This window comes from Rutidosis leptorrhynchoides, chromosome 8 (genome assembly GCF_046630445.1).
Source record: "Rutidosis leptorrhynchoides isolate AG116_Rl617_1_P2 chromosome 8, CSIRO_AGI_Rlap_v1, whole genome shotgun sequence".
Taxonomy (NCBI): domain Eukaryota; kingdom Viridiplantae; phylum Streptophyta; class Magnoliopsida; order Asterales; family Asteraceae; genus Rutidosis; species Rutidosis leptorrhynchoides.
This window is the reverse complement of record NC_092340.1, coordinates 82,771,902-82,784,188: the sequence shown is the minus strand read 5'-3', so window position 1 is coordinate 82,784,188 and position 12,287 is coordinate 82,771,902. Positions and strand designations below refer to the sequence as shown.

The window sequence follows — 12,287 nt, the reverse complement described above, 5'->3', positions numbered from 1 at the left end:
TCATTATTTGCTTATCTTATTTGAAGTTTTAGTATGAATCCTGCAGAAATACAACATCAATTAAATGGTAAAGACCTATGTATTGCAGATAGTAGTAACATACACACTATGATCAAATCTAAGAAATATTTTATTGATTTAAATCAAATGAAGGAATTATAAATACTATATCAGCTCTTGCAAACTTGATATAAGAAACGAAAAAGGCAAAATTTCATATTACCAAATGGTACGAATTTTTTGGTAAACAATGTCTTGTTTTCTCCCAAATCAAAGAGAAATTTGTTAAGTTTCTCTGATATATATCATAATGGATATGATTATCAGTCAATGACAATCGAAAATGAGAAATATCTATGTAGCACCGAAAAGCGCATAGGATTAAAATCGCATATGATAAAAAGCGCATATGATGAAAAGCGCAGCGCATATGATTAAAGGCGCATATGATAAAAAGCGCATATGATGAAAAGCGCATCGCATATAATTAAAAGCGCATATAATGAAAAGTGCATATGACGAAAAGTGCAGCACATATGATTAAAAGCGCATATGGTGAAAATGATATATGATGAAAATCACATATGGTGATTAATGAAAATCACATATGATGATTAATGAAAAGCACATATAGTGATTAATGAAAAGCACATATAGTGATTAACGAAAAACACATATGGTGATTAATGAAAATCACATATGGCGATTAATGAAAAGCACATTGAGAAATAATCACCAATGTTTCTTGAAAGAATTCAAGGGTATATATATGGACCAATTCATCCATCATGTGGACCATTTTTCTAATAGACGCATCTAACGCATATATCAAGCCATAATATGGCATTTGCAAAGTTTCTTGCACAAATTATTAAATTAAGAACACATTATTCTGATTACACTATTAAAAGGATGAGACTTGATAATGCTTGTGAGTTAACATCTCAAGCTTTTAATGATTATTATATGTCTACAAGGATTGTTGTTGAACATCCAGTTGCTCATGTGCATACACAAAATTGGTTTAGCTGAATCAATAGATAAACGCTTACAGCTAATAACTAGACAATTAGAAATGAGTACAAAACTCTCAATATTTATATGGAGACATGTAAATTTACATGATGTGACATTAATTCGCATTAAATCAAGTGCAAGTTATAAATATTCTCCATTACCAACTTAATTTTGGTGGAGACCAAATATTTTCCATCTTAGAACATTTGGTTGTGCAGTGTATTTTTAATTGAACAACCACAACAAATGGTTCCTCAAAGAAGGATTGAAATATATGTTAGATATGAAACATCTTCAATCATAAGATATATTGAACCCATGACGGGTGATATTTTTACAGCAAGTTTTGTCGATTGTCACTTTAATGAAACATTGTTCCCTATATTAGGGGGAGAAATGAAATATAAATAAAATGATGTTTCATGGTGTGAACATCAATTAAGGAATATTGATCATCGCACAAAAGAATGCGAAAAGAAAGTTCAAATATAATGCATATGCAAGAACTTGCAAATTAATTACTTTATGCATTTAAAGATACAAAAAATAAGTGACTAAATCATATATACCAGCAGTAAATGCTTCAGCTAGAATTGAAATTACAAAAGCTGGCAATAATGTCACTCATGAGTCTTTGCTACGGCAGAAACGTGGGAGACCAATTGGTTCCAAAGATAAAAATTCTCGAAAAAGAAAATCAGCTGATAATGAGGTAAAAGAAATTGTTCAACAAGAACCACAAATCAACACTCCTTCTACAGAGGATATTGATAAATGTAAATACATAAATTGCAATAAATTATGCAATATTATGAAACTGAAATGAAATGAAAAATCTTGATGAGATATTTTCATATAATGTTACAATGACATCATGAATAAAGATGATGATCTGGAACCAAAATCTGTCATTGAATATCAAAATAGACGTGATTGAACTCAACAGAAAGGAGCAATACGAGCTGAATTATAATCGCTCAATAAAAGAAAAGTTTTTGGATCAATCGTTATCACTTTTAAAGATGTGAAACAATGGGATACAAATGAATTTTTATCCGAAAAGAAATGTGCAAATGAAGTTACAAGGCAAAACTAGACTTGTAACTCAAGATTTCCCACAAATACCAGAAATGAATTAGGAGAAAAACTTATCCTCCTATAATGAATATAATTACTTATTAGATACTTAATCAACCTGGTAGTTATTTAAATGCATCTCATGGATGTTGTTATTACTTATCTGTATAGATCACTTAATAGTGATATATATATGAATATACCTGAAGGGTTAAGGTATCATAAGCATCTAATGCAAAACCCAAGGGAATATATTCCATTAAATCACAAAGATTTCTAAATGGGTTTATACAATCGGGACGTATGTGGTATAATCGATTAAATTACTACTTAATAAGAAAAGGGTATACATATAAACTTATTTGCACGTGTGTTTTATAAAAACAATGTTCGGATATATGATCATAGCTGTTTATATCAATTATCTTAAATAAAGAAATCTATGAAGCCATTCAACTTCTAAAGAAAGATTTTAAAATAAAAAAAAAATCAAGTATTACGTTGATTTACATATTGAGCATATAACTAATGGCTTACTTATACATCAAACAACTTATACCGAAAAGATTTTAAAATATTTTAATATGGACAAGACAAAAACCATTAAGTACTCATATGGTTGTTAGATCTTAATATTGATACTAATCCATTTCATCCTCTAGAAGATCATGAAGATCTTCTTGGTTCAGAAGTTCCATATTTTAGTGCAATTGGGGCTCTTATGTATCTTACAAATTATACAAGATCTGACATTTCTTTTGCAGTTAATTTGTTGACAAGGTTCAGCTCAGCCCCTACCAAAAGACATTAGAATGGGATCAAACAAATAGTTTGATACCTTCGGGGAACTACTGATTTATAATTATTTTATTCTAACAACTCGAAACAAGATTTGTTTGGTTATACAGATGCAGATTATTTATCTGATCTACATAAAGCTAAATCTCAAACTGGATATGTATTCCTAAATGGAGGCACCGCAATATCATGACGTTCTCAAAACAAACACTTGTTGCAACATCATCAAATCATGCCGAAGTGATTGCATTACATGAAGCTACTCGGGAATGATTTTAGTTAAGATCAATGATACAAATCATTATTGATTCTTGTGGACTAGAACGCTATAAAAGCCCAACAACTATCTATGAAGATAATACAGCTTACATAGTACAAATGAAAGAAGAGTATCAAAAATGACAGAACAAAACATAAATGCTGACGAGGCGCTAAAGCTATAAACGGTCTTAACGGTCATAAGTTTGATGGAAAAGAATGGTATATTGGTAAGGCTCAGAAAAAGACTGAAAGGGAATAGGAATTGAAACAACAGTTTGAGCAAACCATGAAGGAGACTGTAGACAAATCACAAGGGTCAAACTTGTACATAAAAGATTTAGATTATACAGTTTCAGATGAAAACCTCAGATTCTTCTCATATACTCAAGATCTCGTAAAAGACAACCAGATTAAAATGAGATACGTTCAATCAACAACTCTGCTGATCTTTATACCAAAGCACTGTCAATCGCTGTTTTCAAAACATACGTTCACAATATTGGCATGAGGCAAGTTCAAAAGATGTGACGACTCAGCATTGTCTACTTGAGGGGGAGTCAACTCTATGCTGCACTCTTTTTCCCTTAGCTAAAGTTTTATCCCACTGGGTTTTCTTTAGCAAGGTTTTTAACGAGGCAGTATTAATTCCTCTTTAAAAAAAAATTACCATTCAAGGGGGAGTGTTGTAAATTTAGTAGTTAAATATGGATGGTAATTAGTCAAATATGGATAGTAAAATTTGTACTATATATATGTGCATAATGTAAGTTACAAAAACACACATATACATTAAATACATCACACCTCTCTTCAACCTCTTTCTCTCCTATATCTTCTACAACACATGTCTCTTTTATTGGTTCTTTCAATTTGAATATATTGAACCAGGCTACTAAAGGTAGTTATAAGCCTACTGAAATATAACAAAAAAAAAAAAAAAAGCATAAAAGGATAAGATAGCTCCCTTTAATTAATAATTTTTGTTAAAAAAGAATTCAAATACTCGGGTTTAAAACCTTTTGCGTACATTATCCGTTTATCGCGGGCTTTGTATATGTTATGCGCGCCAACTGGTGGTTGTGATATGCAACTTTCCCTCTTTTTAACTTAAATTAGGGTTCGCGCTCTATTTCTTTGATCTCGCTTGCTAATTTCTCCAATTTCACTTGATCCAGGTAACCTGATTTAATTTAGTTATTTGTTCTTACATTTCATGTAACTAATGTAAATGTATATCTACCTGGTAAAATTGATAGAATCCGCCAGGTGTTTGATTAATTGTCACAAAGAAATCAACTGCTTTATACATACAACTGATGCAAATTAAGTGTGATTAATTAGTTAATTTAAACATGTGTGTGAGTGAAACTTCACGGCAGAAGGACTGCTGTTTAGTGTGACTGTGTGATTAATTAGTTAATTTAAATTGGGATAAGACAAGAACGTAATTGTACGAATGGTTTAATTCACTTGTGACCTAATTATAGACTAATGGAGGACTTAAAATAAATAATTGTCAAAATGATGCATTTTTTGTTCTACCAAGTGTAGAAATTTTGGAGCTGTAGGTGTACAAGGATCAGTAAACCACAAGTTTACGTGCTTTTCCAGAAAAGTTCAAATGGAAAATAAATGCAATGGTAATGGAAGAGGTGCTCTTATAGTTTTAGAAGGTTTGGATCGAAGTGGTAAGACCTCACAGTCTGTTAGGCTTCGGTCGTATTTGGATAGTCTTGGGTATGCAGTTGAATCATGGCGGTTTCCTGATCGAGATACTGTTGTCGGGAAAATGATTTCATCTTATCTTTTAAATCAATCTCAGTTGGATGATCACACGATTCATCTTCTCTTTAGTGCAAATCGTTGGGAGAAAAGGTTAGTTTAGACCTTGAGATTCTCTTATTGATGCATTTGGTTATGTTGTGAAATAATTCTATCGATTTTACTTGGTTAATGTTACCCATGTCCTTAAAAACTTCTAAACTGAGTGTATGTGGATATAAATCTGTGGGATTTTGCATGTTTATAAGGTAGCTAAGAATCGTTTAGCTTGCTGAAGATATTTGCAGGTTTTGTATGTATTTCTTCATGTTATGGTTGTAAAAATGTACAGTTCTTATTTGGAATCTGACAATTTGAATTTCGTTATGATTCAAATCGTGGAATCATAGTAGAGGATTGAATTTATGTTTTGGAGAATAGTATATGCAGATTTTACCTTCGCGTACAGACGCAGGGGACAGACGCAAGGGACAGAATCGATGATTGTATTCCTTGTACATGTCTAATCGTGGAATCTGACAATTTGAATTTCGTATGTATTTCTTCATGTTATGGTTGCTGCCATTTTATCTTAGAGCGGAGTATCTTCATTAGAGGTGGCATCATGGGTATTGGTTAGTAATCATGCGCATATCCGCATCCGCGGATTTCACGCATGCATATGCACTATTACGCATTAAGTCCTACAAGTCAACGTGCAGTCAATGCAGTATCATTGACTGAGTTTACCTTCGCGTGTGCTTATCTGCGGCATGCGGATGGCACACGCGCTAAACCCAGGTCGGTTATCAATTCCTTGTTGACCGAGGATATTATCTTTTCCATACTTATATCCGAGATTCGGGGGAGTTAGTTATGGAAAGGATTAACACAATCTTAATCTTAGATGATTCTAGAACGCAGGGTTTGCCTATAAATACAAACCCTAAACCCTCATAAACAAAAACACCTTACGTAGCTACAACTCCGTCAAACTAATCAGTGAACGAGTTTACGTAAGGCACATCATTGTTCATCATTCAACACAAAGGTTAACAGGTCAGTCTTTATCGACGGTAACCTACAACCTTATGGGGCCATCGATCGACGAACGTCTCGATGGTGGACTTAACCATTTAGCCACCCCATCGATATCATCATATCGACCTGGGTTATTCAAAGTAGCCAGACCGGAGAGCTAAATACTAAGATCCTTAAACCCCGCATTATTAGTAGATCATGGATAATATTCCTTATGGAAAATCTATGCATGATCAGTTACGTTGTGTCAAAGTGGGTAACAAATTAGGTTGACCCGAAATTCTTTGTCCAGAAAATTTGAACTCACAGAATTAGTTGTTCTTTCGTATATGTTTGTAAGAATTATTTCAATGATAATCCAATTATTGGAATAAAAATTAAAAAATGATTTGTAGATGGTTTATGAATCAAAATACACTTTAAGCTTTAGACCAGTTCAGCTTTTTAAATTTAAGTTGATTTTTTTACCCATCTCACTCTCGTGAACATAAAACATATCCAAAACCACCAGTTCTTCATTAAGTAGGTCGAGATAGCCACCTCCGAGTTTTATATCACATTATAAATTACTTGGATTTTGGTGTTTTTCTGGATTTGTGCATAGACATAATTGGTTCGAAGCTTGTTTGTAGCCATAAGAGCAGAAGTGTACTATTTTTTTTATTTATCTAACTATACCTCTGTTTATACATCACTGCATCTTGATTATATACAAGAGCAGGAGCAGGAGTGCGCGTCTTTTGATTAATCTAGCTATATCCCGGTTTATACATTGCTGCATGTCGCTTTTTTCTAATAAACTTTTACATATGTTATGATTAAAATTAGAGAAGGTGGAACCAAGACTCTAAGTTGAGTTTTGTTCACACGTAAGGTCCCTATGAATCCATAAAAGCATCTGATTAGATACCTTTCGATTCTCATCTTCAGATTAATACAATCTTCATTATTCTCAGATCGTTGATGGAGGCTAAGCTTAAAAGTGGTACGTCTCTGATTGTTGATCGCTATTCTTATTCGGGAGTGGCATTCTCATCTGTCAAAGGTCTTGATATTGAATGGTGTAAGGTGAGAATCCTCATTAACCCCGTTCTCTCTCTCTCTCTCTTTTTTTTTTTTTTTTTTTTTTTTTTGTGTGTGTGTGTGTGTGATATTTGATATTATATATTGTGCAGGCTCCAGAGGTGGGGCTGTTGGCACCTGATCTGGTGGTGTATCTCGACATACCTCCGGAGGTAATTTGTAGCTTTTGGAAATAATTTTTTAATGTAGTATTTTTCTTATTTCTCTATTAGTACTTGGTTAAATAATGGAGTAATTTTGTAGAAAGCGGCTGAAAGAGGTGGCTACGGAGGTGAGAGATACGAACAGCTCGAGTTTCAGAAAAACGTTGCCCAATACTATAAGATGCTTAGTGATGCATCATGGAAGGTAATGAGAAATATTGCCACACCCTAATCTTCTCCTCTAATTGGATACAGACTCTTGTGACTTTGATCATTACTGTCACCTTGGTGTGTCAAATTGGGCGGTTGGGTAACGTGTCATAATGGGTTTGTGATATTTACCTTCAAAAATAGATATTGTGATAACTGTAATTGCAAAACTATATTACTGATTAATCTTTTTTTGTTTTTTCCTTAAAAGCCTAATCCATTTTTATAAGATAATTTTGAATACTTGATAAATTTGAAACAGAACGTTACTGGAATTTTGTTTTTCTTTAGTTTAATCTTCTGCTAGTCCATTTGACCTGTAATAGAAAATATAACCAAATAAAACTATTTTACATAAATAGGTTGAAATTGGCAACTGTAATGACATCTATTTGATGCATATATGGATGGATGTGCATTGTATATCTATCGGTTTATGTGGGATATATGTATGGATGCCTCAGAAGTCAGTCTTTTAGATATAATATGATATAAGCCAAGTAGATGGCTAAACCGTTTTTTGATCCCATTGATGGTAATACAAATACGCTTTTGATCACGTAACAGATTATAGATGCAAGCCTCCCTATTGAAGATGTTGAGAAACAGCTCAAGGAGGTTGTGTTGGACTGTGTTATGTCTTGCCAAAAAGGAAAACTGGTTTCGCAGCTCTGGGTGTCTTAACTTGAAGCCATTACTGAAAGTTCCAAATTGTACTTTGGAGATGGAGATGGAGATGGAGACGGCCTCGATTGTTACGTCACCAACTCACCATGAAATAAGTTTCCGTTAATCTTCCATTTGAAGCAAGGTTTTGTTGTATCATTATCTCCATCCATTGTGAATTTTAATTATGAGCAATCAAGAGTTTTGAAAACTTAATGAAGTTATCTTTAAAAATGGTAATGTATAATTTTGCTGCATTAACTTCCCTTTTAAGTTCTTTTGGAAAATAACGGTGTATTATTTAAAGGCCACTAAGACCAGTACCAACGGATACGTCTTTTAACCGTAACTTTTTGAAAAATAAAGACACCGTAGTAAAGGCACCGTCATTTATGTCGATAGAAAGAAATATTTGGATTCTGTCTATTTAGTGAAGTTAGAGGACGCACTTCAATGGAGCCCACATGCTATAGTCATCAGCTCAAGAATTAATACGGACATGCTTCATTCATTTTATATTACTCTATTATTTTATTTTAACCTTTAATAAATAATTGATAATAATATATTAGGTGGGTCCAGTCTTTTTGAAGAAGTATTTTATGGTTGTGTTTAGTTTTTTTGAGTCTTTCTAAGAAAATATTGACGTGACGCTGATGTGAAATTTAGTCTTTTTTAAGAAGCATGTCATTGTGGGAAATGGTGTCCAAAAATAAACCAAACACCATAAAATAAACATGGGATACTTCGATACCGTTACGTTAAAAACCTTTTTTTCATCTAAAAAATTAAATATCTTTAGAAGTTAAATTACTTTATTACAACCTTTGTTTCTGACATTTGAATAACACATGATGCAGAATGGTTAAACATTCAGCGTTAAATCATTCAGAGCTCGAATTATCTCTTAACCAATAAACTCTTAAATTTTATGTAAAATTTTATTTAAATTATATCAAGAACTTTTATTAGACAAATATTTTGTAATTTTTATTCATGTCAAAGGTTAAATAATATAATTTTACTTTATTCATTTTAATCGTTCAAAATGATTAGCAAACATGTTATTGTCATTCAGAAGCAATTTTATTCTGAATATTTGAATCATTTAAATTATAAATAATTCAACATTAAATCAATTATTAAACGCACTCTAAATATTCTTAGAAGTTAGATCACTTTATTGAAACTGAGACCATTAAATTGAAACAAACGGGCTAAAAGACAATGGTGATAAAATGTCTCGTTGGTATTCATTTACTTTTTTATATTGAATAAAAAATGTAAATGTAATTATTTGTTTAAAATAAAATAAAATAAAATAAAATAAAATTTTACTTACTTAATAGTGAAACGTAACTTCGAAAAAGCTAAACATGATTAGTGAATTATTGACAATATTGTTTAATGTTTAATACACAAACATGTCACAAAATAATACTAACAAAATCATAAATCTTTAGAAACTAGCTTTTGTTTCATCGATAATATTAAATTTGTTAGTGCATCAAATTAAACTGAAATTAACATGAAAACCGATAAGATTATTTGGTAAGATGGGAATACAAGAATACCATTGGTCAACGTGTGTGGGGTTACGTACTACTCCGTAGTTATTTATAGAAAGACATGAATACAAAACTATTCTCCAAAAAACAAAAATAGCCATTTTCAAATGTAGCTACTTTTGTATTTAATATTATTGATTTCAACTTTTTAAGCATCTTTATCTTTAGTTGTCATCATACTTCATTTTTTAATTGGTGGAACACAGTTTGGAGCTCTCTAGAAACCAAACATTGTTTAATGTTTAATTCCTTTTTACATGGAATCAGCCAGTGATAAAACCTAGGAATACTTGCTCCGTGTCAACTTTGAACCACATTTTCACATTCTTGAATTAGTAATCCATATTTTTTTCTTTTTAAAAACAATTATTTAAAATCACTAACAGGAAAATTAGCAATCCGTATTATTCTTGTTAGTACGGGATATGAACAATAATAAGTATCTTTGGTTCTGTTTTTATCAATAAAGCTTGCTTTTTTAAAAATAAAATAAAAATACATTCACTATAAAGTATTTCGATTTAATTGTTCTCAATGCTTATAACTTATTTATAGGAATAAGACAAAATAACAATTAGAAGTTTGACAAACAATATCACTATTCACTAATCAATATCATAGCGTTTGTGTTTTATGTGTGTTGATTAAAATAAAAGCAAATCCGTCACTAAATGAAATTGAAATTCAGTTAATTACAGTTGAAAAAAGTGGCTCGGGGGGATATAGCTCAGTTGGTAGAGCGCCGGTCTTGCAATTGGGTCGTTGCGATTACGGGTTTCCCAATTCTCCCCTTCAACATGAGTCTGGTGAGCATACATCATACTAAAATCTACTTTTCAACTTTATTTGTAGAATTGATTACAAAAACTGATAATTTCTTTAGAAAACAAACTGTCTACTGTAAACTGGAAATTTTATACAGTACATACAGAATTTAGTTCGTACCCTATACAGTAAGTTTAAAAATTTAGCGAAAAAATGATACGGAGTATTAAAATAGACTAATAGTATTTGTAAATAAAAGAGTGGTGCACCCAGCGATAGCGACCATGGGGTTACGTGTTTATTCATTAAATATTTCAATAGTTAAACACATATGGACATCTGGCCCAATATTTACAAGAATCCTATTCCCTCCAATCAGGTTATCTGCTTTCTAAAATGTTTCACCACGCTACATTACATTTGTTCCCCCATCTATATATTTATATTTAATTTTATATTTTAATTTTATATTTTATTATACATATATTTTTTTTTTGAAAAGCAAAAAGAATATTATTAATATTACTCGAATTATAGTATTACAAGTCCCTATATGCTACTATACATTGCTATAGACAATCGAAACAGTCGGAAAAGTGGAATGAGATAAAACTAAATTGGAGAATCTGGAATGACGTATACAAGCTAACACTATGAGGGAACGAACTTGAGTATTCAAGCGGGGGAGGAGGGCGCAACCGTGCCGATCAAGCGGCGACAAAGTTGACACACAACCAACCCATTTAATCTACCCCACATAGGCTAACTAGAATAACGAACACTACCTGATTAAAACTATCTACATTTTAACCGACACCCGTGCGAGATGAGGGAGATGATACATAGAATGACGGGTTGAGAAGCCATTGGTGCCACTCGATTGGTATTTTTTTTTTTGAACGGTTTGAAATCCAACTAAAACTTTGGGTTTGTATTTCAGAAATTATTGCTGCGGGATTCCATATTTTTCCGGAAAAGATCTTCAGGTTTCTGTGTTTCCATATAATGTAACACGTGATCCATTTAGTAGCTTGCCAAAGGGACGAACCGGTTGAGTTATATGTGAAGCCTTGATCGGTGATGGTGGCTTCGTTGATGTTAGATATAAATGCGTTGTTTTGATTCCACCAGTCGAGAATTTGTGACCAAATTGGAGACACTTTTTGACAATTTACCAATGTATGTTCAGTGGTTTCGATATGATGCTCGCATAAGGGACATAAGATCGTATCGAGGTCAATTCCTTTTTTATCAAGTTCACTTCTAACAGGGATTTTTTGCTGGGTCACCCTCCATAGGAAGATGAAGACCTTTTGTGGAACGTATTTGTTGCGAGTTATTGACAGGTTTCTTGAATTTGCACCAAATTTCAGAGTATTGATCAGATTTGACATTGTTGATGTAGTGAAGATTCCGGATGCGTCGAGGGAGAATTTCCATGAGTCTGGGCAATCTGAAATATTTACAGAAGTTATAAGATTATTAAGTTCCGTGAGTTCATCCAATGCGCGGCCACTAGGGGGTCTGGACCAGTCCCAGTTTCCAGTCGAAGTGGAATTACTACGCAGTATTCTTTCAGCTACGGTTGCTTCTTTTTGGGATTCCAACATGAATAATCTATGGAATGATGTTTTTAAGTTCTCAGTTCCGATCCATATATCATTCCAAAAACTAATTGAAGTGCCATTCCCGATGCGCTTTGAAATTGAGGAAGTGAAGGATGTGCCTACGTTGTCCGCAGTTTTTCCGGCTTTGATAATTTCTTTCCAAATGGTTCGACCTGAAATGTTCCTGCACAAGATGTTAGTATCCAACCCCCCCCCCCCCCCCCCCCCCCCCCGGCCCATAAATGCTTTTGATTATTTTTACCCATAATGCGTTGTTTTCATTTTTAAAG

The 12,287-nt window shown here is 32.8% G+C and overlaps 1 protein-coding gene across 1 annotated transcript; it reads left to right on the top strand.

The window, feature by feature from the left end:
* The first annotated feature begins 4,151 nt into the window (after positions 1 to 4,151).
* On the top strand, positions 4,152 to 8,272 carry LOC139862279 (thymidylate kinase-like). Its single transcript, XM_071850853.1, has 6 exons — positions 4,152 to 4,328; positions 4,705 to 5,028; positions 6,912 to 7,023; positions 7,131 to 7,190; positions 7,282 to 7,386; positions 7,959 to 8,272. The coding sequence occupies exons 2-6, from the start codon at positions 4,775 to 4,777 to the stop codon at positions 8,073 to 8,075; spliced, it is 648 nt and encodes a 215-aa protein (XP_071706954.1). The 5' UTR covers positions 4,152 to 4,328; positions 4,705 to 4,774; the 3' UTR covers positions 8,076 to 8,272.
* The last annotated feature ends 4,015 nt before the right edge of the window (positions 8,273 to 12,287 follow it).